Source organism: Barbus barbus (genome assembly GCF_936440315.1).
Source record: "Barbus barbus genome assembly, chromosome: 13".
NCBI classification, from domain to species: Eukaryota; Metazoa; Chordata; class Actinopteri; order Cypriniformes; family Cyprinidae; genus Barbus; species Barbus barbus.
The window spans coordinates 2,990,368-3,018,271 of NC_136741.1; the positions used below are offsets into that span (position 1 = coordinate 2,990,368).

Genomic DNA, 27,904 nt, shown 5'->3' on the forward strand with positions numbered 1-27,904 from the left:
GGGTAGAAAAGGGATTGGGCCTTTGACTTCATTTGTACATTTGAGATTTGTGTTTAGCAGTGCTGTCCACACACAGTCAGAAAAATGTGCAAAAATTGTATGTTTAGAGGTACATCTGGTGTAATGGCTTTAAAAGGTCAACTTTGTACCTCATCTACCCCTAAAAGGTACACATTATTAGCTTAGAGTGGTAAAATGAACCCTTAAGGTACTATGAACCTTTCATTGGTAAAATAGGTATACAAATGTCCCTTCTAGGGTGACTTGTATACTCTTTGGGTGACTTTGAAGCTGCTGTATCCCTAAAGGTATAGCTTTTGCACTATTTTCTAAGAATATATAGTATAACCAGCTACACTAAGAGTTTTGTCTCCTCCCAGGATCTGACGCATGAATAATAAAGTTTGACTCAAGGCACCGAGTGCTTGAGGAGCTGAAAATGGCTCATCACCTGTTGTAGTCGCAGCTGTCTCCAAACACTGCTAGTGAAACCTTCATTTATGTGGAGAATTGAACTCAAAGACACTTGCATAAAAACTTGCAGACAAAGTATAGAAGAATAGACTGGGATTGTTCAAATTTGCCAACTCATAAGTCTCCTCAGATCTTTATGTGTCTCGTCCTGTCGTGGCAGCTGCCGTCTAGGCTGCCATCACACTGGGATACCTTTCTTCACAACTAGGATTGAGGGATGACAGAGGCAGTGGGGGTGGACATGAGCTGGAGGGTTATATTTAGAAGGGCAGGATTAAATAACAGCCCCTTCACTCTGGGAATCTTTTCAGCACTCTGTCCTTTTCCAGCCCGGCCGGTGTGGCGAGCAGACCTGCAGCCACCTTCTCCCCTTTTTCTTCTCTTGTGTGCCAATTCCCATCTTGAAACGCAACAGCATGGATCCTAAAGCCATAAAGGAGGAGCTGCGGCTGTTCCAGAGCACCTTGCTTCAGGATGGACTGAAGGAACTTCTGAATGAGAACAAGTTTGTGGATTGCACTTTGAAAATCGGCGACCGCTGCTTTCCCTGCCACCGCTTGATCATGGCCGCCTGTAGTCCTTATTTCAGAGAGCTCTTCTTCTCTGAAGACGGCAAGGAGAAGGAAAGCGCCAAGGAAGTGGTTCTGGATGACGTTGATCCTAATATCATGGATATGATCATCCAGTATCTGTATTCCGCTGAGATTGATTTGACGGACGACAACGTTCAGGAGATCTTTGCAGTGGCGAACCGATTCCAGATTCCCTCAGTGTTTACAGTATGTGTGAACTATCTCCAGAAGAAGCTATCGCTGTTTAATTGTCTCGCCGTCTTCAGGCTCGGCCTGGTGCTCGGCGTTCCCAGGCTCGCCATAGCGGCACGCGATTTCATCGCTGACCGATTCGAAACCGTGGCGGCTGAGGAAGAGTTCCTTCAGCTGGCACCTCACGAGCTCTTAGCTCTGATTGGTGGAGACACGCTTAACGTGGAGAAGGAGGAGGTTGTGTTTGAGTCTGTGATGAAGTGGGTGCGCAGCGACAAGGCCAAGCGTGCCAAGAGTCTGGGTGAAGCGTTTGAGTGCATCCGCTTCCGACTTCTCCCCGAGAAGTACTTCCGGGAGAAAGTCGAGACCGATGACATCATCAAGGCAGATCCAGAACTCTTGAAGAAGCTGCAAGTCGTCAAAGACGCCTTCGGAGGGAAACTCCCCGAGAAGAAACCCAAAGAGAAGAAGGAAGGAGAGGCCGGAGCAGAGGAGGAAGAGGAGCTGCTGCCGGGTTACTTGAACGATAATCGTAGACTGGGGATGTACGGACGAGACCTGATCCTCATGATCAATGACGCGGCCGCTGTGGCCTACGACGTGGCTGAGAATGAGTGTTTTCTGGCTGCCGTGTCAGAGCAGGTGCCAAAGAACCACGTGAGTCTCTGCACCAAGAAGAACCAGCTCTTCATCGTCGGTGGCCTGTTTGTCGATGAAGAGAGCAAAGAGTCTCCTCTGCAGTGCTACTTCTACCAGGTACAAAATAGCTTTAAAACTAGGTGCTGGTGTGATTGTAACCACACTAGGTTTCTTAAACTAGCTTTACCAGAAGGGACCTCCATGGTCTTCACCGAAAGGTTCATGCTGGTCCACTAGCTAAACCAGGACCAGCATGGAAATCCATCTTTATGGTCTTTGAACTGATTTAACTTTAATATGCAAACTTCAATCAATTTCCTAAGTACAGGTTATTTTTTTCTTAAATCCTATATTTAAGGTCTCTGAATTGAGCTGCTTTTATAGTAACACTTTACATTGTAATTTGTTAACACTGGATAACATGAATGATCAGTACTTTTTCAGGATTTAGGTTAATTTTGTATTCTACATAATGCATTTTAATTATTTCAAGTTGTACAAATTAACATGAATATATTATAAACAAATATGAATTAACAATATATATTGTCAATTTCATTTGTATAGTGCTTTTTACAATACATGGATTCAAAGCAGCTTTACAGAAAATCAAGATGTTACTATTAATAATACCGTATGTTCAAACCTCGCGACAACATAAGCAATCTAGCATCTTTCAGTGTAAGCAGATATATCTAACTTTATGTAAAAGAGTTGGGTGATAATGTAGTAACATTTTGCGCCAATATATTGAAAAAATATTAGTCTACAATATTATATGTTTATAAATGAAAATTAATCCGTATTCATAAATGTATTCATTATTACTTAATGATATCTACTCTTAAACCATATTGTAAGGTATTATGGGAACTTATTTGTCATTTTAAAACAATTCTATCCTATCCAGCTGGACAGTATTGCTGCTGATTGGAGGGCAATGCCTCCTATGCCCAGCCCTCGATGCCTGTTCAATATGGGCGAATGTGAAAACCTGCTGTTCGCCATCGCTGGCAAAGACCTGCAGACCAACGAGTCCCTCGACTCCGTCATGTGTTATGACACTGAGTATGAATTCAAGAGCTCTGTCTGTCCACCTGCTGATTCTGCTCTTCACAATTGACTGCTGGCTCAGATCTGTGGCTTCAATAGTATTTCATGTCATTGCAGAAAGATGAAATGGCACGAGACCAAGAAACTTCCTCTGCGTATTCACGGCCATTCAGTTGTGTCACATAACAACCTGGTGTACTGCATCGGAGGAAAGACAGATGACAAGTAAGAGTGTGTGTGTGTGCAACTGAGATCAGAGGTGCTCAGGAACATATGGTGTAGTTTGCAGCTGTCTGTGATCCAGCAAAGTTCCTCAAAAATCTTCTGTACAATGCGACACTTAAAGGGCTCTTATGATGAGGAACCCATGATGATGTATTCATCTTTTCAGATAAAACAACTTGATGTAACTTCCTCTTCAGTCCTAAGCATTTATTGACATTTATTGGCAGCTATTAGTAATCACCAGAAGAACTAGTAAAAAGTAAAGAAAACTTGCCAAACTGTGCACTGTTCCTGTCTGTGTAGCACCTATTGCTCTGCATGTTTGAAACAAGTGGCTGAAGTTTATATTGAAATAAATACATAATAATATAAAATTATATATAGTTATATATGAAGAACAGCCCCTTTTAAGTCAGGAAGTCAGATTGAGGTGAAGCACAAGCTTCTACATTTTAAAGAAAGATTACAAAGCAACATTTTTATTTAAAATAACATGAACCATTGGTTTTTCACAATAACATCAACAAGGTACTTTAAGTCAGTTTTTATTTCATATTCAACAACATAATCGACAACATTTGGTGAACTGTAAATTATTTGATTTAAAAAAAAATCTTAAAGTAAATAAATCTCTCTTTTCTCTCTCACAGCAAAGCTCTCAATAAAATGTTCGTGTACAACCACAAGCAGTCAGACTGGCGAGAACTGGCTGCTATGAAGACGCCCAGAGCCATGTTTGGTGCTGTAGTTCATAAGGGAAAGATCATCGTAACTGGGGGAGTGAATGAAGACGGACTCTCAGCTTTATCTGAAACCTATGATTTTGGAACAAACAAGTATGATTTAAGTATTATTTATATATTATTAAAGTATTCTTTAAATATTTTTAACTGGTTTTTATTTGTATAGTTTTGGTTTTTATTTGAGTTAAAAAAAATATGTTTTTTTCATTATTATTTTAAATATTTCTATTTATTTTCCATTTATTTTTATTTCAATTTTAGTAATTTTCGCACTAGTTTTTTTTTTTTTTTCACTTTTAGTTTTAGTAACTTTATTTCAGTTATATGCCAAGGAAACATATCTAATTTAGTTTTCTCAAGTTTTTCGTCTAATGTTTAATATTCTATTATTTCAGCTTTATTTCAATTAATGAAATTTGTTTAAAGTTTTAATTTTAGCTAACAATAACAACTAACAAACAAAATATACTGCAGTTTACAGGTTTGCTTGTGATATGAAACAATAATATTGTGTCTTTAGGGAGATGTACCATTCTTCCTGCGCTTATCCCTCTTTTCTGTCATCTCTTCACTGCTACTGCATGTAAAAATGAAATATATGTATTGTATTACATTAATATGATTTGCTCTCAGGTGGGACACATTCACAGAGTTCCCTCAGGAGCGTAGCTCTGTGAATCTTGTGAGCACCGGAGGAAACCTTTATGCCATCGGGGGCTTTGCTATTGTAGAACTGGAGGACAAAAACATTGGACCCTCCGAGATCACTGATGTGTGGCAGTAAGTCATCCCGATCCTGTGTCCAGTTGGTTCTGAAAGGAAAAAAAAGATTTCAATTAATTAGTCAAGTTCCAAGACAGTGCCCTGGAATAGATCCAGCATAGAACTGGATGTCAATTTATGTATTGACCTGTTTTCTTTCACAGGTATGAAGATGACAAAAAGACATGGAGTGGCATGCTGAGAGAGATGCGCTACGCTTCCGGATCTTCCTGCGTTGGTATGCGTCTGAATGCTGCCAGGATGCCCAAACTTTAAATCAAACCCAGTTTTTTAAAATGTGACCCTGTGTGGTCATGCGACCTTTGACCTCAGCACACAGCTGTCTGTGGTCAATTATATCTAGTCTAAAATGAGAAGCCAAGGGAACTAAACCCTTTTCATAAAAGTGCGAAAAAAGCTTTTGGGTTCCCTACAGTGTTTTTCTTTTACATTTTAGACAAACACAGTTAATATGAAATGTGTGTGAACATGAGCCATTTCTCATTTAATGCTATGACAGAACCATGTGAGCAAGAACAGGCACATTTCTGTATTGTTATTATACTGTAATAAAAATAAACTCTAGTTCTCTACTTCAAAAAAATATAGGTTACTTTGTGTATGTGCATTTTTTGTAAAATAAACACTTTTAAACCATATCAGCTTGTGTGTGTGTGTGTGTGAGTGTGTGTGTTTTTAGCAGACCGGCTAGTTTCATTATTTTAACTGCAACGTGTTTTGTTTTTTTATTTCAAGTTTACCTATCACAGTATCTCCATGTATCCCAACACTTCTTTAATAAATATATCACTATTTGATATTGTTTCTATAGCCTTTATGAAATTACTAAAATATATACAATATATAAATTCATATTTATTTCTTGCAAATATAAAATATAATTGATACACCAACTTTTTTTTTGCTGCTAGTGTTTCTTTGAGAGCTTGAAACCTATGCTTCACAAGGTTTCTCCAATGCAGGACTGAAAGCCTCTCAGTAATGTGGTCTCTTCTGGTCTGTATATCTGTTTAGAAGAGATCTTGAATGGGAATGATTCCCTCTCACATCCCGACAACTCTTTGATTCTTGGTTGGGAGACCAGGATCGACGGCTGTAGGTGTGCAAAGGTCTGGTTCCATTCCTAAAATGATTCACATCCTGTGTGAGACAGAATCATAAAATAGTTCTGAAGGTGCAGAAGATGAAGTACATGAAGAAACAGGGTCTAAGGTCTTGACGCAAAACAGTGTTTGCGGTCAAACTGTCAGGAGAAACATCTGATTTTCTGCAGGTTGGACAAAGGTGTCTGTCAGACTCCAGCAAACACGTTCTGACACCAAAAGATTGTCAGAAACAGCCTGTTTGTTTCTGACTGATGTTTGTTTGATCAGACACTCACATTCATCACAGTAGCTGCTCCTGCAGCAGGGAATCATCACAGCATCAGTCAGCAGATCCTTACAGATCAGACACAGCAGCACAGCAGGAACCGGATCGGATGAGGCTGGGGATGAAGGGTTATTCTGGGGTGAGAAGGGCGGATTATCTTTCTTCCCAATCGCATAGGCATCACTACACAGATCAACCATAACATGATTCAAACACAAGACTTAAACAAACACTAGAACCTGCAGCAAGATCCACATGATGGTTCAGGCCTGCAAAACCAAACAGCATGTTGCCATGGAAACTGATCAGGCTTGTCCAATTAAAAATGGTCATGACGCCATATGCACCTAAACGCTGAAAAACGTGGAATTCCGTCAATACGTATTAAAAACGTGAAATTTTTAACTGTTTAATAAGGTTTATAATTATGAATCTTTATGAATAATTATTAACACGCCTATAAATAATTAATCTTTGTTAGTAAGGTTTAAGGTTTGATATATATGTTTTGTGTGGATTTAATTATTGGATTTTTAAAAAAAAAACTATTTTAGTTTAGTAACAGTCGTTTCCTTATGCTTCTAATCTTTTTTGCATTCTAGTATGTGAGTGGCTAGATTTTTTAATGAAGTCACCTGAAAATAAATTCAGTATGTTTTCGCCTGTAGGTGGCGACAAATCAACGCTGAGAAAAAAAGAGTGAGAGTAATAAGTAAACAAACTTCAACAAATGACACATTTAAAATAATTAAAATGCAAAAATAAATGTATTTACATATAATTATACTCAAGCGAAAAGAAATTACAAATCCCGTGTGATTTTTGTCCGCTTCAGGCTTCCGTTTTCTCTAGTTCAGGCGGTTTATGTTTTTACCCAGAATGCACCGCTGATCGTCACGGCGCCATCTTCATAGACCTGCGCGCTGAGGACACGAGAGCGACGCTTAATGTTGTTAATGTGCTCTTCATTTTGGTAGCATTTGTTTAACTTGGATCAAACATGTAAGTTATACGTCCTATCAAAGATATTAAAAATCACCTTTCAGTATGACTTGTTCAAACGAAAGAACAAAATGGAAATCTCAATATATTCAGGACACATGTAACGTTAGCATGCTAGTCATTCAATCATTAAAAGACAAACCGCTGCGCTTTCAAATCTAAATATTACCCGGTTATTAGATAAGCTAATTAGATAAATATACAGTTTAAACAAATTGGGATACACAAGGTGTGCAGCTGTTGGTCAGTTCTGTGAGACGACAAATAAACAATTTAATGTCGTTTTATTCTAAAGTTATTTTGTAATCTCAAAGGTAACAAGTCGAATAGACTTATGAGCCATGTTCATGGCCGTCATGTGTTATTCTGACGACACTGACATATCGACGCTTAATCAGAGTAACTTAGGCAAGAAAATAGCATGAACAACTATTGATATGAAGGAAGAGGACTTGTTACATAAGAAACACTAATACTCTCTGTGGGGAATTTGTCAAAATATGACAAAAACAATATATTTCACAACAAAACCGAGAGGTTTTTGTGGTCGAGTGTGTTAGTTTGTGTACTAGTGTTGTGTTAAGTGTTTAAGCTGTGTTTTGTGCCTGCAGTGTGATGGGGGTGAAGGTGCAGCGTCCTCGCTGCTTCTTTGACTTTGGGATCAGTAATGTTCCAGGTGAGACTCTGCACAGCTGCTCTTCAGTACATGAGGGATGTATTTCCCTGTATAATGTTTTTCTCCTGCTGGTTTTCCTTGCTGCAGCGGGCAGAGTGGTCATTGAGCTTTTCTCGGATGCTTGTCCCAAGACATGTGAGAACTTCCGCTGCCTGTGCACAGGTATCTATATATATATATAGAGAGAGAGAGATGTTTAATGCAGTAAAATTACTGTCTCTGTGAGAGACGTTTTTACAGCAAGGCTTCCAGGTCTGTTTATGCATTGCTTTGTGGGTTTTTTCCATCTCTGTCTCCAGGTGAGAAAGGAATTGGTAAGACTACCCAGAAACCCTTGCACTATAAAGGAAGTCTGTTCCACAGGATAGTAAAGGACTTTATGATACAAGGAGGAGACTTCAGTGAAGGTACTGCTGTCTTTTTTTTAATCATGTGTATTGTATGTGTGATGCTATTTGACAAATGTTTGCCTCAACAGGAAATGGTAGAGGTGGTGAATCTATATATGGAGGTTTCTTTGAAGGTGAGTTGTCATTTTTTCCACTTCATACGCATGTGCAAATTGATAAAATATTGCAGGTTTTTTTAGATTGAAAACTTCAGAGTAATGCCAAATTTGTTAAGTCATTTTCTTGAGGTGATACTTGATTGACCAGGTTCATAAATCAGTTTAAATTAAAATACTTATATCTAGTAATCAAAAATTGCTTAAAGGGTCAACTTGAAACAGTTTCTACATTTCAATTGGTGTTATTTTATTAGTATGGATATGTATTCATTGTATTTAAGTTTTTGACTTGGCTTGTATTTCTGTATTTGATTTTACTTTAAATTTTATTTATTTTTATTACTTTTTGGGTTTTTATTTCTATTTAGCTTTAATTGTTGTTAGTCATTTTAGAACTTCAACTTCAGTTTAGGTCCATAGCAACATTTCTAATTGAATCTTTTTCAGTGTAGGTTCAACTAATATTTATATTTTATTTTAAGCAATTTTTAGTAGTTTTAGTTATCAATCACAACAGTAATTTCAATGTTCTGACATTTTCTTTGTCTAGATGAGAGCTTCTCAATGAAACATACCAAGGAGTTCCTGCTGTCGATGGCAAACAGAGGGAAAGACACCAATGGCTCTCAGTTCTTTATGTGAGTCCAGCATACGTGCTTCTCATGGATTGTACCGCCCTCTTTGGAAATGGACGATGATCTGCGACTATCGTTTTCTTTTTTGCAGCCTTGATGTAGAATATATGTATGCCCTCAGTGCATTGGTATGGTCTTGAACTAGATATGAACTGCAAATGATCATGTCTCAGATCGATTTATGGTGTGCATTAATCACTGTTTTTGTGTTCGTTAGATTTATATTTACATTCTGCCTCACTGTTTTGTGTCCCTGACCATAGAACTACAAAACCAACTCCTCACTTGGACGGGTAAGTGTGCAGCACAACCCGTTTATCAATTTTTGATAAACAAACTGCAAGGTTACATATCTTATGCAGTGTTTAACAGGTTTTGTTGCTTTTTTCCACAGAATTCATGTGGTGTTTGGTCAGGTGATCTCCGGCCAGGAGGTGATCCGGATGATCGAGAGTCAGAAGACAGATACCAACAGCCGACCCTACGCCGAGGTCAAAGTGCTCAACTGTGGGGAACTTGTTCCAAAATCTAAAGGTGATGTTGCATATTTTCTTTTATCATGTTTAAGACTAGAAATGTTTAGATGTTTTATGCTATCAGCTTTACCATATATTTTATTGTGTACTTGTGTATAAATATGCTCCCTGATGCCCGCATTTTATTTACAGTATAATTACCCAACTATATAAGCCAATAACAGACCATTTCATTCTGGGGAGAAATATTAGGGTTGTAAATGGACATATAAAACTGTTTCTGGAGAATTTTTGCACTTACCTAAGCCACATACCTTCTATGTAGATATCAGAGAACAATTAAAAATATTGTAGCAGTGCATTCTATGGCACCTTTAAGTAAAATTTTAGTTATCAAAAAGCATGACTAATTAAATAAAATCATTAAGTTTAGACAATTTATCAACAAAAATAAATACAAACTTGTGAATATAAAAATAATGAATATGTATACACATGCAATTAATTATTGATGCAAATTTGTCATAAAAACTGGCAATCAAATGAAGGCATAAATCATTGCGCCATCCAAAAGTTTTAGATCTAGTCACGGTTCTTCTGTCTCATTCATTTTGTAGTGACTTCTACACACAAAACTAAAGCATTCAGAGAATTAAGAATTGACAAAAGAACTTATTTAATAAGTGAGTACAATCAACGCACATCAATTGTGATAAAACTGTCCAGTGTTATGGAAGTAAGTATTTAATGGTCACTATGATTACTTGTGTTATTCACGACAATCTTGAGAATAGACTGGATTTTTAATTCATGCAGAATTTTCCTGTAAACTTTTATTAATAAGTTATGATTGGCAGTGCAAAACTAGCATCTCAAAGAGATCACACTTTAATTTAATCTTGGTTTAATCCTATTGATGCATTTTTTCCAGTCAAATTGTGATACTGTGTTTTAAAGTATTGCTTCAACTTCTGTCATCCAGCAAAGAGAGAAAAGAAGCATCAGTCTTCCAGCGAGAGTGACGGCGACTCTTCCTCAGACAGCTCTTCGAACTCGAAGGAATCAGAGAAGGAGAAGAAACGACGGAAGAAACATAAGAAGGAACACAAGAAAAAGAAAGAACAGAAACACAAGAAGAAAGACAAGAAAGGGTGCAGTTGCCCTTTACACATTTATGATGAGAATCTTTCACCCTAATATAAAATTTCAAAATTTGAAGAATTTATTTTTCATCATTAGTTCAACAAAGCTCAACACAGTACACAAATTATCACAGACATAATAAGCGGTCTTGAAATGAATACAATTAAAATGTATTCATAACATATAACTATATCTGAAATGATTTCACCAGCCAATCTTTTTTTTTTTTTTTTTGTACAATGTTTATTGTTGCTGAAAGTGATTTTTAATGTAGTCATTCTTCAGAAGAGTGTGAGAATTTTAACATGTCTTTTTCTGTAGGTCTGATGAGGAAGAGGCTGATCCCCAACCCGTGTCGACCATCCGCCCAGAGGAAGTCCCACCCGTTCCAGAAAACCGCTTCCTAATGAGGCGAAGCCCCCAGAAGGCCAAAGAAGAGGAGCAGGGGAAAGAAAAGCAAAAGGAGGACTCTGGGAAAGATGGACAAAGAGAGAGAGAGAGGGAAAGGGACAGGTAGAATGTGATATGCTTCATTCAGTAATGTTGTGGAGGATCATTTGTTGTACAGACATGGATGAAATGTTGTTGTTGTTGTTTTTTTTCCCTTTGCAGTTCGTAACTTTTAAATTGTATTCTAGACCCATGGCGAACTCGCGGCCAAACCGCACGAGACTGGTGATGACCAGGTCAGGGCGCAGAATTAAAGGAAGAGGACCGAGGGTAAGAGAACACATATGATTTGCTTTGAAAGGCAGATCGTGAAAGTTAAATGTTTGGGCTTGGTAAGATTTCTGAAAGACGTCTCTTATACTTAGCAAGGCTGCATTTATTTAATCAAAAATGCATTTAAAACGTTAATATTGTGAAATATTTTAACTATTTAAAATATTTGTTTTCTATTTTAATACATTAAAGGGGACATAACACACAGTTTCACCCAATCTCATGTTAATTTTGAGTACCTATAGAGCAGAGGTCCCCAACCACCGGGTCATTCGGCGAGAACATTCGGGGGAAAATGTGAATAGATATGACGCTCTGTTATTTATTGTGCGTAAATTATTTTTCTAATTATTCTGTATTTTCGTTGTATACGATTGATATCAAGTAGCAAGTTGACGATGTTAAATTAGTAAATAAAAGATTGCTCTGATCTGTCATATAGGCTATTAGGGCTTAAACGGATCGCAGTTGATCAAATCAGTATGCCGCGCGGTCTAAAACATGTCTCTATGCTTGTGCATGCTTCGGGTGTGTGCCAGTACAGCATGCACAAGCATAGAGACGTGTTTCAGACAGCGCAGCATACCGATTTGATTCCTCTTTCATGTATCCCTGCGTTTAAGATGCATATGCATGGGGGGTTGCAGTTACGTCGCAATACTGAAAATATGTCTGTTTTAAACCATGAAGGCGAGCCAATGGATATCACAACAGCAACGTGCAAACTTTGCACAATAGTTATGCCGGTGAACGTCTTAACTTTAGTCATACAGAAAGTGAAAGTAAAATTGGACGTATAACAGTGTAAACAACTCTGAATGCATGAAACAGCATTGCCCCCCCCCTTTAGTGTCACATGATCCTTCAGAAATCTTTCTAATATGCTGAGTTACTGCTTAAAAACAGTTGTGCTATGTATATATTATAAATGTCTTTACTGTTACTTGTGGTCCATTTCACACATTCTTGCTGAAAAAAAATAATTTTTGAACGAGCCATGTTTTGTTTTACATATGTCTTCATTTTGATTTTAGTGAATAAAATTAAAGCTCATTTTTATAATACTTATTAAAAAAAAATTATTTCTGTAGCGCTACCGGACACCATCTAGATCTCGCTCGCGATCATGGGATCGGTTTCGCCGTAGTGAGACGCCTCCACATTGGAGGCAGGAAATGCAAAGGACACATAAAGCTAAAGCCAACACAGCCACCACCCAGGAACGATGGATCAAAGGGGACAAGTATGTGCAATTTTTACAGCGCGCACAAATATTGCATCCAGGATTCATGCAATTCATAAATGTAACTTTTTCACTCAAAAGTAAAATTTTGTTTTCTTGTGCTATTCCAAAACATTACTTGCACTCAAGAGTTATCTATATTATATAATTTATTAAAAATATATATTTATTCTTGAAAATAAATTTCATGTTTTTTTTGTTTTTTTTTTCAGAGGAGATATGTCAGAGGAAAAGACAGAAGCCACTGAGCCAGCCAGCGAGAGCAAAGCTGCAGGACTAGAAGCAAAAAAGAACTCCGAACGAGAAAAGAGAGATGCAAAGCGGGACAAATCACGCAGTCCCTCCAGAGGAAGAGACAGGAAGAGGGACAAACATCGCTCCAAAAGCAGAGATAGGGACGCACGGAAAAAGACAGATGCTGATGCGGAAAAGAAGAAAGCTCGCAGCCGGAGCAAGAGCAAAGAAAAGAAGAGAGAGAAGGAAAAGCACAGTAAAGCCGATGACAAACGGGGACGCTCAAGCAGCAAGGACAGGAAAGAGAAAGATGCAAAAGTGCAGGACAAGGAGGGCGAGCAAAAAGACAGAAGCAAAGAAAGGAGCAAACAACATTCAGAAGGGAATGAGAAAGAAAAGTCAAAAGAGGTGGAAAAGAAGAAGAATGGAGAACAGCGACGTGACCGATCTAGAAGCAGAGACAAGGGTCGTGACGGGTCACGGAGGTCCCGGTCCAGAGGCCGCGACAAGCGTGGCCAATCACGCGACAGAGGCCGTGACAGACGCCACAGCAGCAGCCGGGACAGAAGATCATCTCGCCGGTCGAGAAGCAGAGAGCGAGACAGACGGGACCGCGGGAGAGATGCAGAAGACAGAAACAAGAGGAAGAGTGCAGAGGAGTCAAAGAGCAGAGGACGAGACAGAAGCTCCAAAGAACGGTCCTCCCAGAGACAGAGAAGCCGAGAGCGAGATGATCGACAGAGCGGCAGGAAGAGGAAGGAAAAGAGCGACAGTGGAAGCAGCGATTCAGAGAGCGATGCTGATAAACGGAAGAAAAGAAGAAGCGAGAGTCCGAAATCTAAAGAGAGAGCAAAGGACAAATCTAAAAGTCCAATGAAAAAGAAAAAGGACCCGTCTTCCAGTGACAGTGACTGAGAGACTGCATGTACCTCTCCTTTATTTGTTTTCATTTCCCCCATCAATGACTTGCTGTACAACGATGGATACAAAGAGACATTTTTTAGTCATCATGTGAATCAGACATGCCCCTCTCCTGAACGCCTGGAATATTTTTTTAATGACTGAAATGGATTGCAATGTCCTAATTTGTTTCAGTTGAATCGGTTATATTTGTCCTGCTTTTATCTGACATTTGTTTTCATTTACTTGCCCACATCCTGACATAAACGTTTAGTGAAAATGGTTGCTTAATTGTTTTTCTGTCCGATCTGAGCTGTTTTATAAAAGGGGTTTGTTGGGGACATGTTTGCGTAAATTGGAGTTTTGTAAGGGCTTTATGTTTGTAAAGAGATGACAATGTTAGGTTCTGTTAAATTTGACAAATAAAAATTGATACTGAACCTGTGAACTTCAAATTCAGTGGCCCTGTTTATTGAGTCTCTTCCTGAGTGCATTTAGGATTTGAGGATGTTTAAGGCAAAACTGTTTTTTTATGCCAGTTGTGAGATTGAGCCATTTTGCTTTTCTACTTTTCTATCAGATTTTTGGAAGGAAAACATCGAAAATACACATTTAATATATCTTTAAAAGGATTCTCAGAATGAGTTTTTCCCTGCGCCGAGTCAGAAATCACTTTAGCAGCACTCACATGCACTGTAAAAACCTTTAGAGTAGATAATGTCAAATTCAGAGGGGTTTGTTCATATATCAGTTTTTTTCTTACTGTTGACAGTATATTCATGGAGTGATAAAAGGATCTTCAAAATCCTCTGTACAAACCTTTAATATGTCAACAAAATTAAACAACACTGGAACCTGGCGGGTCCTTATCCAATGTTAAGATTTCTGTTCTGGAAATGTATTAAATTAGCGCATATTTAATTAGATTACGCCTCATTTCCATATTTAAACATTTCAGAAAACATGTAATACAAAAAAGTCTTAATGTACTGATTAATCAGCTAATGTACCACGTTTTTTATATATTCAAGCTTGAAATTAGTGTTTCAGTCATAAATTGTGCTGGCGTCTTATTGCAAACGTTATTTCAAAGCTTTATGGCTCTACTATTCTAAAACATTTACTAGCAGTATCTATATTAAGACAATTCCGTTCTCATTCAAAACGCTGATTCACTTTGAATGAAACAGAAAGCAAGGTTCATACGATTCTAGTGACCAATCAGAGCTTCGCGAGACCTTTGAGTGACGTGCGTGGCAGCCAATCAGAGACGAGCGGTCGCTTGCAGGGGTGGGGACTAATGCTTTGTGTTGTAGGCAGCAAGTATCGGCCTCATAATCGCTAACGAAATTGAATAATTCACTCAGGCTCCCGTTTCAGGTCAGTATATATTTGATTGGCTAACATGCATCTCATTACTAGACTTTCTGAGACAGATATGTTGAATACCGAACACCTCTTTTGTAGCTCATTATGTCAATACTGTGTTTTTGCGTCATTTCCAGCAGAATGAAGACCTTAGTGGTGTTCGACTTTGATCACACTATAGTGGATGACAACAGCGACACATGGGTGATCCGCTCCACTCCCGAGCAGACGTTACCGGACTGGCTGAAGAAGTCATACCAGAAAGGCCTCTGGACCGAGTATATGGGGCGAGTCTTGACCTACATCGGAGAGCAGTCCGTCCAGCCGGAGCACATGCGCGCGGTCATGGAGAGCATCCCGATCACCGACGGCATGACCGAGCTCCTGACCTTCATATCTGACAATAAGAAAGACATCGACTGCATCATAATCTCCGATGCCAACAGTATCTTCATAGACTGGATTTTGCATGCATCAGGGTTGAAGTCTGCTATAGATGACGTCTTCACCAACCCTGCCAGCATCGATGCGCGCGGCTACATGAGCGTGCGCTGCTTTCACGCGCATGACTGTCAGCAATGTCCCGTGAACCTGTGCAAGAGCAGGGTGCTGCAGGATTTCAGAGAGACGCAAGCTAAGGCTGATGTGCATTATGAGAGGATTTGCTATATAGGAGATGGAGGAAATGACTTTTGCCCCGTTCTAGAATTGAAAGAAGGGGATATTGCAATGCCTAGGAAAGGATTCAGTTTAGAGAAACTGTTATGCAAAGCCATTTCAGAGGGTTCAGAAGCACTGCCTGCCAAAATCGTGCCCTGGACTAGTGGCAATGAAATCCTCAGGGAATTAAGAGCTCTGATTGAGTGATATAGTATTATAGGCAATACTGTGACAAACTACAGACTAATAGATAAAATAATATCACATGTTTATTCTGCACTAAATGTGCATGAATGTGTATCCTATCATAAATCATTTCTCCCTTAATCTACTTGATAAACTAATTTGGGCATGGTGTAATATCTGTCAGAATTAAGTTTATGTTTCGGATTCAGTGCACTGTTTTTTTTAACAGATTTACATATAATAGTTTTGACAGTAATCTCTTTGAGATTTAAAATCATAGTATAAACTCACTGTTTGGATTTATATAACAAATAACTTAACAGTTTGAGGTGCTTAATATTTAATGAACAAATGTAAATGTTTTAACATGCTGACTAAATATTTATTCTAAAATCTACACGATGAAAATCCTATTTATAATATGCCAATGAATGCCATTATTGTTATGTTATAAGAATTAATGCAGCCTGAATGTGACTCTAAACCTTTAACGCTGCAGTTTGGTACTACTGTGAAATGAAAATAGTTTCATATTTCAATGCATAAGATATAATACGAACCATATTATTTTTATTATTAGAAACCCTAATATGCATGTTAGTACCATATTCGCATATATACAGTGGACTCCAAAAGTTTGGGTTATATTATTATATTTTATTTCTATTTTTAAGTTGATTATATATTACAAATAATTAGTATTATTAATATTATTGAAACACTTCAATGTGGTGTCAGAGTTTTGGACCCCGCTGTAAGTTTCAGTGATGTTTCAAAAGGTCACAGTAACTCATGCTGAGTCCTGATAACAGCAGTTTGGAGTCAGACGTGTCGCTCTTGACTTTAGATAAACAGTGTTTGTTCCTGAATGAGCTCGGGTTAGATGTGTACTGTGAATGCAGCCTGATTCTTGATTCAGAGTGTCGTATTCAAAGCAGAGATGAATGGAGAACAGGGACTTATAAATAAACAAAGTTTGCATATCATTAAAGTTTGTTCATATGACCGGAGCATCGCCATATTCTCCTGACACCTTGTTCCTGTTAATATTTAAAACAAATCTTGTGTCCTTTGTACTTGTGACACACAGGCCATGCACATGTTTAGTGTCTGATTATAAAGGAATAAATTACCCAGTCAAAGTTATGACTTGCCTTTTGTTTCTTTGAATAAATGATTGTATCTAAGCCTAGATAGCAGCCATAATTTAATGAAGAGTCCAGCACTTTGTGGACGATGATGTTATTAAAGGAACAGGACCTGGACGCACAAACCTCTCAAGCTAAACCATTAGTAATAATTATAGGCTGTATGATTTCTTGGGAATAAAAAATAATATTCAATATCAGTCATTCTTGAGACATGGGACAAAACGTGTCCAGCAATTGTAAATCAGGTTTAAAAAATACAAATATTTTCAATTCTAAATGTTATGGGGATCAATAGTACACAATTATCCCCTTCAATTTAATTTTATCACTTGTTTCATCAAAAGTAACACTTAATATATCATTTCAAAGCAAGGTTGTTTGCATGTTTCAGAAGGTTTTTCAACACCGTCAGACATTCATTAAAATGTTATAAAATCAGGGAATATCAGGGGCAGCTGTCACTCTAAAGGACCCCTTGCCACAGTCCTCCTCTGCAGAGTACATCAGTGTCAGACGGGCTCTGGTTAGTTTTATAGTATTTTATATATAGAGGAAATATTTAGATCATTTTATTCTCCTGAGGCAGGATCCATTAGCATCTAGCACCAACAAAAGAACAAAACAAAAAGGCTACTACATGAACTCCATTGTTTTGTGATAGAAATGTCAAATTTGTCACCACCGTCAGATTTTGTGTTCCAGTCATATATGAAAATACTTAAATGTGACTCTTGAATAAAAGCTTTATAAACAATAACATACTCACTGTGTGTAGTGTTTGTTTTAATACAGTGATTGATTGATTCAATGACTACAAATTCAGGTTTTCGTCACCACCGTAAGATTTGTCAGCTCCGTCAGTTACATATTTTGATAATATTTCATTATGATGTTTTATATTTCTTGAGGAATTGTTGGTCACGTGAAAGTGTAATCTGTCTGCTAACATGAGAATGTGCTTTGAAATGTTAAAATCATCTTGAATACTGTAATACAATTTTATTACACAGGTAAAAAGCACATTTAAGAGAAAAGTTAAGAGGTTGTATCAAAGCATAGCTCAGTAGTTTAAGATACATAAATGTAGTTTTATTTGTCTGAGTGCAAGAATTTTGCACCCTGTTTTGTCCCACTTCTCAAGAATGACTGATATAACAATATTCCAGTGTTATCTAACTTAAATGACATTTCAAATAAAACGCCTGAATTATATTTGCCAGTGTTTTAGCAAAGTGGTAAAATGGTAATGCTCTTTCAAAGTAATTAAATAATTTCGAATGATTGAAAATAAAATTAATTAAAAAGAGCTGCTCGGTGTCTATGTAAAAAAAAAATAAAAAAATAAAAAAGTCAGGAAATGAGCGGATTCGGTGTTGAACTCAATTTCCCATGATCCTCCACCCGGTCACTACGTCATAACTTCGCGGCGCCGTCCCTCGATTCACGTTCGGATAGCGTTTAGCGTGGCGTTTGGTTGAGATCAGAACACAAGTAAAGTGAGTATGAGGTTTTTGCAAAGTTGCTTTTTTTCTGATGTTTACAATGCCACAATGCTTCAGAACGGACAGAAAAACAGCAATGACAGATTGTACGCCCGATGATTGTTCAGTGTCGTACTGTGACATGTGGCGCATGTGTCGCACATGAGTTATAAATATTTATAACAGCTATTTACTGAGTTTATAGCCTACAGACAGGCTATTTTAATCCTATTTAACACTGGATATGTTCACTACAGCAGTCAGCATTCAATATAAAACAGAATCTGCACGCGAGAGTCCTCGCACGTGGTTTGAGAATCACACACTTGTCTAGTCACTGTATCTGAAGTTCACCTAACGTACATTTTTCATCACAATCTTTTATTTAAATTATGCTGATAATACAGGCTTGTGATGTCACTTTTATAGAAAATGCAGAACAGAAACAGTGTAAATGTTTACAGACTTTTTGCAAAAGAGAAAATAAAATCTGTTTTTGTTCTCGTCCCAGCAGAGATGGCAGACAATCAGGAAATGTCTCCTCTGGAGAAGAAGGTGGCAGAACAGATTGAGGTGAGAGCATCATAATTAGCTTTATTTTCTCCTTCATTCAGATGCATGACATGAATTGATGTTTCTGTGTTCAGTATTATTTTGGTGACCACAATCTCCCTCGAGACAAGTTTCTGAAGGAGCAGCTGCAGTTAGATGATGGCTGGGTCACTCTGGAGACCATGCTGAAATTTAACAGGTAATGCATCGTGTTTCTGGAAATTGGAAAATAGAAACACTAAAATGTCTTAATTTACGTTTCCACAAATTAAGTCCATAAAAAGGTTGTTACACTGAGCAGAAAGTCATAATCTCCTAAAGTAATGGCATTATATTTTGCATGCACTGCAATCCTATCTTTTAAATCAAGATACGTTTGGTTGCAGATGCATTTTTGAAGATAAAAAGTTTGAAATTGAAGCGAAATTAAGTGCTTCAAATAAGAGCTAAAGAAAGAAATGTCTATGGGTATAAACTTGTTTGCTCTTGAGTTAAGTTGGTTGTTTTAATCATAAACTCACTTCATCTGGTCAATTTAGTCATTTTGCTTCTCAAGTAAATGTATATTGACTGTGAAGAACATCACTTTTTTGTAAAAAGTGTAAAATGCAAGTAAAAAGCAATGAAGATCTATTGGACATTGAAGCGCTGCTAATACAATTAATAGTGTGCATTTAGAGAACACATAAGCCTTCCGTTTATTCCTTAAATTTTCTTTACCCTGGTCTTAAAAATTCTTAAATTAACTTTAATAAAAATCTGCAGAACCTCTGAATGTCTTTTTTTCTGTATTCATTGTATTCAGTATTTCGGTATTCACCATTGTTTCATGAAAAGAGAGCTACTGCTTAGACATATTCCTTTTTAAAAATAACACTCCAAGTCAGTCCATGTAGCTTGTAAATCTAATGGCTCGGGGTTTTTGCTGCTGTTGAGTTTGTCTGATATTGTGTTCGTCCTCACAGACTAAAGAGTCTCACATCAGACCCAGCTGTTATTGTTGAGTCTCTGCAAAAATCTAAAGTGGGTTTGCTGGAGATCAGCGAGGACAAAACCAAAATGAGACGAAATCCAAACAAACCTCTTCCAGAGAACAATGAGGAGTACAGGGACGCGCTCAAACACAAATCCATCTACATGGTGAGCGAATGGGAACAATGGCATCAAGTTCCTCTTTGTGTCACTGTTTTTGTGTCATAAAACAGTGTATAATAGGGTTTAACAGGTCATCTTGTGCTGTTTGTATGACTGGATACTGTTGTTTTTCTCTTTTGTCAAGCCACATGTTTCTGTTGTTTGACTGATATTAATGTTTAAATTCAACAGAAAGGTTTTCCTCTTGAAACCACGCTGGATGAAATTAAAGAGTGGTTTGCAGATAAAGGCACCGTTGAGAACATCTACTTGAGGAAAGGAGCCCAGAAGACTTTCAAAGTAAATCTTTATAAGTGACATGAGGAGGAAACCATTTGGACCTATTTTTCTATGCCTTCAGTGGTCAGACCAGTGTTATTATTTATATACTATTGTGGTATTTATTAATATTTTGACTGTTTTAATAAATTTTCTGTTCCGATTTCGTTCTTTAAAGATTTCTATATAGCTTCTTTTTTTTGTTACACTGTAAAAAAAGTCAATTAAACATTTAGAATAGATTTTACAAGAAAATACTTGAATTTCAGTCTTCAAAATTTCTCATTTAGTTTAATGTGTTGCTGTTCCTTTGCTAGTAATTCTCACAATTACAGTTTCTGAGTAAAAATAGTTTGTGCATCCAGTTTTTTTCAGTGTACGTCAAACTTTATTTTATTTTAGTTAGTGGCCAAGGCAACATTTTAAGTTGGCATTTCATCTAATACTTTGAAATAAAGCTGAAAAAATAAATCAAAACAAATGTTTATTTAATTTTTTTTAGTTAACAACGCTGGGACAGACAAGATTACAATACTTGAAAACTGTACTTCATTGTAATTATATTTTACTGAGGAAACCAAGGAATGTTGTGTACCTCAGTTTTTTTGTTTACGTTGCTGTTGTTGTCTGCAGGGATCGATCTTTGCTGTTTTAGAGTCTGAAGAAGCTGCCAAGGCTTTTGTGGAGCGTGCTGATGTCAAAGAGTACAAAGGGAACGAGATGATCGTCTTGATGAAGTAGGTGCTTCTGCAGTTCAGTTCCTCATTTGTCTCCAAGCATTGCATGTTTTCTTAGTACCCTGGTGGGAAAGTTGTTAACCTTTGACCTCTGTCTGTAGAGGGGACTACTTTTCTAAAAAGATGGCCGAGAGGAAGCAGAATCGTGTGGAATCAAAAGCTAAAGCAAAAAGGTAATGCACAACACCTGTTCTACACAAAAGTGCGATAGTTGAAAGTTATAAATGGTAAATGTGCTTTCCAGTGAAAAGGAAGACAAGCAGAAACAAGCCGAAGAAGAAGAGCTGGTGAGTTTTGACGCGGAAACGCAAAAAAGCAAGTTCTCAGATGTGACCGTTAATAATATATGGCTCTTCTGTTTACCCAGAAATCCCTGAATGATCAGAGAGGCTGCCTGCTGAAGTTCTCCGGTGAATTGAGTGACACCTCGAGAGAAGATTTCCACAAGATCTTCTCCGATCATGCTCAGATCAAATGGATTGATTTCACCAGAGGAGCTAAAGAGGTGTGAAACGAACATGTTTCACAAATACTTCTGTCACATTCTGTCTACACAACATTTAAAATTTTTGTTAATTATTTAACATCAGTTTTTAAAATCGCATTTTAGCTGGTGCTGTATGGTTGTAATGTTGTAATTTACATAAATTGTATTTTTTTTTTTTTATAACGTGTGTGTATATATATATATATATATATATATATATATATATATATATATATATATATATATATATATATATATATATATATATAGAGAGAGAGATGATCTTATATCGACGATAGCCAGAGATATTGTTAAAAACATCAATTGTTAGCAATATTGCGATATTTGGCATTTCCAATTAATGTAGGCCTGTTATATTCTTATTTTTATTAGGCCTATTATTATTGAAGTTATGAAGTTACTTTTATTATTAAATTAAAATTACTATTAATTTGCCCTCCAACAATTACCAAATAACTGACGTGCTGCGAGGATAACAAAAGATTAGGCTCCTTAATTAAAATGTTTAAAAAAAAAGTTATTTTAAAACAGGTTTATTATACAATGAATTACAGGCCTACAATTAATATATTAACACTGCAGTCATCAATAAAAATCAATTAAATAAAAAGCACGACTTTCAAAAACAACCTGTTTAACAAAATGTTTCTTATAATTTTTTTTTCACTATGTAATATTAGTAATATTAAGGGAATAAATGAAAACGGTTAGCTATATGCTCTTATCAGCATATGCTGAAGTAGATTCGTCTGTCATAGTCTTTGATAAAATATGTGTTGGATGCCAAAAGCTCCATTAGTACTCCGTCACTCTGTTTATACTTTCACTTTCTGCTTCTAGTGAATTGACTGAGATTAAGACGTTCACCGGCATACCTCTTGCTCAAGGTTTGCACGTTGCTTGTGTGATAAACATTGGCTCGCCTTCATGGTTTAAAACAGAAATAAGTCTCGCCAAAGCTGCATTTGTTTGGGGGAAAAAATACAGTATAAACAGTAATATTGTGTAATGTTAATTTTGAATAATTGTTTTCTGTATGATTGTATTTTAAAATGTAATTTATTCCTGTGATCAAAGCTGTATTTTTTAGCATCATTACGTCAGTCTTCAGTGTCACATGATCCTTCAGAAATCATTCTGATCTACTGATTTGCTGCTCGAGAAACATTTCTTAATTTTATAAAAAGTTGTGCTGCTTAATATTTTTATGGAAACTGACACATTTTTTCAGGATTCTTTGAATATAAAGTTCAAAAGAACATTTATCCATTATGAATGTCTACTGTCTGTCTGTCTTTAAAAAAAATCCAGTCTTTATTTGCAATATGAGTTATACTTTAACGATGTCTTCAAAACAATAAAAAGTTATTGTACAAAAAAAAGTCTTCCTCCATTAATTTCTGTCGATGATATCCTCCTCAGGGCACCATCCTGTTCCACTCAAACGCCCAGGAGGCCCTGCAGAAGGTCCGAGATGCTGAAGCAGGAAAAGATCCAAAGGTTAAAGAGCAGGTTGTTCAGTGGGAGGTACTTGAGGGAGATGTAGAAATGGAGACGCTGAAGAAAATCATCGAAGATCAGCAGGAGTCCTTGAACAAACGTAAAGGAGGCAGAGGTAATTCAGAGGACAAACACACGCAGGTGTCTGAACCCACAGAATCTCACAGTTTAACACAATGCTCTTATGCTACGCCGTATCCCGTGATTGCAGGAGGTTACAGGGGTCGTGGAAGAGGCAGGGGAGGACGCAGAGACCGAGGAGGAAGAGAACAGACTCAGTTCAAGGGAAAGAAGACCAAGTTTGATAGCGATGAAGAGGGAGATGAAGGTAAAAGGGACATTCTGGAGTCCTTTTCTACTCGATGTCACATACAGTATCTCACAGAAGTGAGTACACCCTCACATTTGTTTTATATTTTATTATCTTTTCATGTGACAACACTGAAGAAATGACACTTTGCTACAATGTAAAGTAGTGTGTACAGCTTGTATAACAGTGAAAATTTGCTGCCCCCTCAAAATAACTCGACACACAGCCTTTAATGTCTAAACCTCTGGCCACAAAAGTGAGTACACCCCTAAGTGAAAATGTCCAAACTGGACCCAATTAGCCATTTTCTCTCCCCGGTGTCATGTGACTCGTTAGTGTCACAAGGTCTCAGGTGTGAATGGGGAGCAGGTGTGTTAAATTTGGTGTTATCGCTCTCATTCTCTCATACTGGTCACTGGAAGTTCAACATGGCACCTCATGGCAAAGAACTCTCTGAGGATCTGAAAAAAGAATTGTTGCTCTACATAAAGATGGCGTAGGCTATAAGAAGATTGCCAAGACCCTGAAACTCAGCTGCAGCACGGTGGCCAAGACCATACAGTGGTTTAAAAAGACAGGTCCCACTCAGAACAGGCCTCGCCATGATTGACCAAAGAAGTTGAGTGCACGTGCTCAGGGTCATATCCAGAGGTTGTGTTTGGGAAATAGACGTATGAGTGCTGCAGAGGTTGAAGGGGTGGGGGGGTCAGCTTGTCAGTGATTAGACCATATGCCGCGCACTGCATCAAATTGGTCTGCATGGCTGCATGGCTTCTAAACATGATGCACAAGAAAGCCAGCAAACAGTTTGCTGAAGACAAGCAGACTAAGGACATGGAATACTGGAACCATGTCCTGTGGTCTGATGAGACCAAGATTAACTTATTTGGTTCAGATGGTGTCAAGCGTGTGTGGCGGCAACCAGGTGAGGAGTACAAAGACAAGTGTGTCTTGCCTACAGTCAAGCATGGTGGTGGGAGTGTCATGGTCTGGGGCTGCATGAGTGTTGCCGGCACTGGGGAGCTACAGTTCATTGAGGGAACCATGAATGCCAACATGTACTGTGACACACTGAAGCAGAGACTGGGCCGCAGGGCAGTATTCCAACATGATAACGACCCCAAACAGACCTCCAAGATGACCACTGCCTTGCTAAAGAAGCTGAGGGTAAAGGTGATGGACTGGCCAAGCGTGTCTCCAGACCTAAACCCTATTGAGCATCTGTGGGGCATCCTCAAACGGAAGGTGGAGAAGCACAAGGTCTCTAACATCCACCAGCTCCGTGATGTCGTCATGGAGGAGTGGAAGAAGACTCCAGTGGCAACCTGTGAAGCTCTGGTGAACTCCATGCCCAAGAGGGTTAAAGCAGTGCTGGAAAATAATGGTGGCCACACAAAATATTGATGCTTTGGACCCAGTTTGGACATTTTCACTTAGGGGTGTACTCACTTTTGTGGCCAGCGGTTTAGACATTAATGGCTGTGTGTTGAGTTATTTTGAGGGGACAGGAAATTTACACTGTTATACAAGCTGTACACTCACTACTTTACATTGTAGCAAAGTGTCATTTCTTCAGTGTTGTCACATGAAAAGATATAATAAAATATTTACAAAAATGTGAGGGGTGTACTCACTTCTGTGAGATACTGTACACTGAAAGAAATGGTGTAGTAGAGGTGTTCGATATGACGATTTTTGATCGTGTACTATAAAAATGTCTCCACGATCTGCTTTTGAAGAGAAATCGTAGTATCGTTCCACACGCACATTATGTCAAATACAGTTCTGGCGCCTCCGTCTCTATATACTGTACAACACGACATACAGCAGTAGAGTTACTCTGACAGGACATTGCACTTATTCGAGATCGCAAAAGTACATTATTTGCATACAAGCCTTGATGGTTAAATGTTTAATTCGCACACTAAAAAGCCTGTCTAACAGCGCCTGATTACTCAACTAAGTTATCTTTTGCACTAATACTGTCAAAACACACAAGGTTTACATACAGACTCAGTTGGTTATCTCTAAAATGAAAGTAAATAGTTAAGAGAGAAACAGATGCATGCCTGTATATTAGATGCGTGCCGGTCTTAAAGGGACAGGACACTAAACATGCTGTCGACTGTCATTAAAGGGATAGTTCACCCTAAAATTTAATTCTGTCATTATTTACTCACTCACATGTTGTCCCAAACCTCTATTAATTTCTTGTGCTGAACCCAAAATAAGATATTTTGAAGAATGAGGGTAACCAAACAGTTGCTGGTCCACATTGACTTTGATAGTAGTCTCTGAGGACTACTCTAGGATGTCACTGTGGACCAGCAACTGTTTGGTTTTCCACCTTCTTCAAAATAGCATTTATGTTCAGCAGAAGAAAGAAACTCGTTCAGGTTTAAAACCACTTTTGAGTAAATGATGATATAAAAATAAAACATTATGACAGAATTGACAGACAGATGACAGAATATTTATTTTTGGGAGAACTATTCATTTAACCTTAACAAAACGCAAAGAGAAAAATCACTCGCTATTCTTGACATTCTTGAGTTTTTGGCTTTAGTTGTATGAAATCAGAAATGTATTTTCTCCTTCAACAGAAGAAGCCAGTTCAAAGAAGAGACCTCTGGAGTCTAATGGTCAAGATAACGAAGAGCCGGCTTCCAAACAAGCAAAAAGCGAGAACGGTTCTTAAGTGCAAAGAACTGTGGCCTTATTTTTGTATAGTAGATGTTCCCTGAAACCAAGAAACCTGGAAAATGCATTCTCAGACTACTACTTGTGTCAAAAGCTGCACAAAAGCTTTATGACACACTTTTCCCCTAAACTCACCATGAAAAAGTCTTTTTTTTTTTTCTTTGAACAAACATGGTGCCTGGATGTTGTTTATTTGCCATACACACATTATGATTGCTGGTATGATTTAAGATCTCATCTGCAGTTCTATAAATGTGTCATTTTTAAAAATCTATTCAGCTGAAGCAGTTATCTGGAAGCGCTTATTTAACTATTGACATCTTTAATTGCGTATTTTCATTCCTTGAGCGCTGACAGTCTGCAGAATCTGCACCGATTGTGTTTTGAGCGTAATCAAGGGGCTGATTATCGGTTCTGACAGCATTTGTTAAATGCAATACTGTATTATTATAGAACTGTTAAAACCTTCATAAGTTCACTTATAGGCCTCAAACAGTGTCAGAATTTTTAGTAATAAGCATTGGTCAATGATGTTGTTTTTTTCCATTAGCGAAAACCTGTTTTCCACCTGCTAGATTATTCCATTGCTTTAGTTACTTACACAAACGTAACGTAAGACAAAAAGTGTGTGTTTATCCTTGTTTCTTTTTATACGTTGCTGTAAAGTTGCTTTAAGTGGTTACAGAGGCATGTAGATCTGGAGAGTTTTCCTTAGGAGGAATTAGATTTGACTGAATTTAGTTTTTTTAAAATCATATTTTCTTTATCACAGCAACAGAAACATGTCTCTTAATCTGAAGTGCTGTTTTAGATGCCATGTTTCAAATTTACCCATTCAGGGCTTCTCGTTGTTTTTTCCTTATGTTTTTTTCCTTATGACCGTCTGTCATCTGTTGAGATTAATATTACACAAATTCAATAAAGAGTCTTGAAAATCAAAATAGTAATTCCAAGTGCGCCTATTCATTTGTGGCTCTTTGTTATTTACATTTTAAATGAATATCCTTGCTGAAGCTTTAAACGGTGGGATAATGCTTCTGTTGTTAAAAAAAGGCAAAAATTATGACAGCCACTAACTTTGTACTCGATGCTTTTGACTCAATATAGTTTCAAAACCATAGTGAATCCTTCAAAGATTACACATGAAACTGGCAAAAGAATTGCGTTTAATGTTGTCTAACTGGATTGCTCATTTAAAAATTATATTTTATATTTAGGTTGCAATAGTGGCAGATCGAGAACTGATGCTCAATGGAAATTTGTTGTATCATGTATACAGACTGAATCTAAACCATGGTCTTTTGTAGTATTACTAACATTATGATGTATGATGTCATATTGTGTTGCTCTGTCTTTTAGAGGTTAACTTTTGAGCTGAATTATTATTGTGATATCAGTGCACATCCAGCAGGAGGCGTTATGCCTCCATTTTAGTGGCCAAACATCAAGACGTTTCACTGCAGTTTGTGCTAAATTCAGGCTTGCTTTGCTTAGAGGTGGCCCTTTGATGTTTTCCTTTAGAGTAGAATGCAAATACTTCTATCTTCGGTGCAATGTCACTGTTTGGAAGCAAATAACATTTCCAGTAAACTGGTGTTCATCCTCGGCTCACCGCATCAGCGCATTGCAGTTTTTTGATCTGCTCCCACCGTGGTTTGAGATTTGTTTGTCGAGCTCCATGTTTTTGAAATCTCCACCTATTTTACATGCTAGTGTGAAAATCTTGAATGTCAGTCTTTGGCCAGT

General features: G+C 37.7%; 4 protein-coding genes across 9 annotated transcripts; all 4 read left to right on the plus strand.

Annotated features, from left to right (window-relative positions):
- Positions 1–789: 789 nt before the first annotated feature.
- On the plus strand, positions 790–5,318 carry klhl41b (kelch-like family member 41b). Its single transcript, XM_079431636.1, has 6 exons — positions 790–1,994; positions 2,788–2,945; positions 3,048–3,155; positions 3,806–3,991; positions 4,532–4,678; positions 4,825–5,318. Exons 1-6 carry the CDS (start codon positions 891–893, stop codon positions 4,934–4,936), a joined length of 1,815 nt encoding a protein of 604 aa, XP_079287762.1. The 5' UTR covers positions 790–890; the 3' UTR covers positions 4,937–5,318.
- Positions 5,319–6,902: 1,584 nt separating this feature from the next.
- LOC306879599 (peptidyl-prolyl cis-trans isomerase G-like) lies at positions 6,903–14,044 on the plus strand. 2 transcript variants are annotated; one of them, XM_079432670.1, is made up of 13 exons: positions 6,903–7,054; positions 7,666–7,730; positions 7,818–7,892; positions 8,030–8,137; positions 8,209–8,253; positions 8,789–8,876; positions 9,137–9,166; positions 9,268–9,407; positions 10,332–10,500; positions 10,814–11,005; positions 11,131–11,212; positions 12,307–12,458; positions 12,671–14,044. In XM_079432670.1, the coding sequence occupies exons 2-13, from the start codon at positions 7,670–7,672 to the stop codon at positions 13,605–13,607; spliced, it is 2,079 nt and encodes a 692-aa protein (XP_079288796.1). In that variant the 5' UTR covers positions 6,903–7,054; positions 7,666–7,669; the 3' UTR covers positions 13,608–14,044. The 2 variants fall into 2 exon arrangements, with proteins under 2 accessions (XP_079288796.1, XP_079288797.1); XM_079432671.1 differs by having other exon boundaries at positions 6,942–7,054; positions 9,091–9,166.
- Positions 14,045–14,884: 840 nt separating this feature from the next.
- On the plus strand, positions 14,885–16,202 carry LOC306879600 (putative phosphatase phospho2). 2 transcript variants are annotated; one of them, XM_079432672.1, is made up of 2 exons: positions 14,885–14,972; positions 15,098–16,202. In XM_079432672.1, exon 2 carries the CDS (start codon positions 15,102–15,104, stop codon positions 15,825–15,827), a length of 726 nt encoding a protein of 241 aa, XP_079288798.1. In that variant the 5' UTR covers positions 14,885–14,972; positions 15,098–15,101; the 3' UTR covers positions 15,828–16,202. The 2 variants fall into 2 exon arrangements, with proteins under 2 accessions (XP_079288798.1, XP_079288799.1); XM_079432673.1 differs by having other exon boundaries at positions 14,892–14,972; positions 15,101–16,202.
- A 2,161-nt stretch (positions 16,203–18,363) lies between these two features.
- On the plus strand, positions 18,364–27,101 carry LOC306879393 (lupus La protein-like). Of its 4 annotated transcripts, none has more exons than XM_079432292.1 (12): positions 18,364–18,453; positions 18,953–19,011; positions 19,086–19,189; positions 19,956–20,130; positions 20,317–20,424; positions 21,037–21,140; positions 21,242–21,313; positions 21,385–21,427; positions 21,508–21,645; positions 23,071–23,263; positions 23,360–23,476; positions 26,062–27,101. In XM_079432292.1, the coding sequence occupies exons 2-12, from the start codon at positions 18,955–18,957 to the stop codon at positions 26,154–26,156; spliced, it is 1,206 nt and encodes a 401-aa protein (XP_079288418.1). In that variant the 5' UTR covers positions 18,364–18,453; positions 18,953–18,954; the 3' UTR covers positions 26,157–27,101. The 4 variants fall into 4 exon arrangements, with proteins under 4 accessions (XP_079288418.1, XP_079288421.1, XP_079288419.1 ...); XM_079432295.1 differs by having other exon boundaries at positions 18,370–18,453; positions 26,065–27,101; XM_079432293.1 differs by having other exon boundaries at positions 18,375–18,453; positions 18,950–19,011.
- Positions 27,102–27,904: the final 803 nt, after the last annotated feature.

Excerpts from the sequence above, each read along its gene's own strand:
- klhl41b (XM_079431636.1), top strand. The coding sequence starts at position 891 with ATGGATCCTAAAGCCATAAAGGAGGAGCTGCGGCTGTTCCAGAGCACC. Across the intron at positions 3,156-3,805 it reads GGAGGAAAGACAGATGACAA|CAAAGCTCTCAATAAAATGT; the intron begins GTAAGAGTGTGT and ends TCTCTCTCACAG. Across the intron at positions 4,679-4,824 it reads GAGATCACTGATGTGTGGCA|GTATGAAGATGACAAAAAGA; the intron begins GTAAGTCATCCC and ends TTTCTTTCACAG.
- LOC306879599 (XM_079432670.1), top strand. The coding sequence starts at position 7,670 with ATGGGGGTGAAGGTGCAGCGTCCTCGCTGCTTCTTTGACTTTGGGATC. Across the intron at positions 8,138-8,208 it reads AGGAGGAGACTTCAGTGAAG|GAAATGGTAGAGGTGGTGAA; the intron begins GTACTGCTGTCT and ends TTGCCTCAACAG. Across the intron at positions 11,006-11,130 it reads AGAGAGAGGGAAAGGGACAG|ACCCATGGCGAACTCGCGGC; the intron begins GTAGAATGTGAT and ends ATTGTATTCTAG.
- LOC306879600 (XM_079432672.1), top strand. The coding sequence starts at position 15,102 with ATGAAGACCTTAGTGGTGTTCGACTTTGATCACACTATAGTGGATGAC.
- LOC306879393 (XM_079432292.1), top strand. The coding sequence starts at position 18,955 with ATGGCAGACAATCAGGAAATGTCTCCTCTGGAGAAGAAGGTGGCAGAA. Across the intron at positions 20,131-20,316 it reads AACACAAATCCATCTACATG|AAAGGTTTTCCTCTTGAAAC; the intron begins GTGAGCGAATGG and ends TAAATTCAACAG. Across the intron at positions 21,141-21,241 it reads GAGATGATCGTCTTGATGAA|AGGGGACTACTTTTCTAAAA; the intron begins GTAGGTGCTTCT and ends CTCTGTCTGTAG.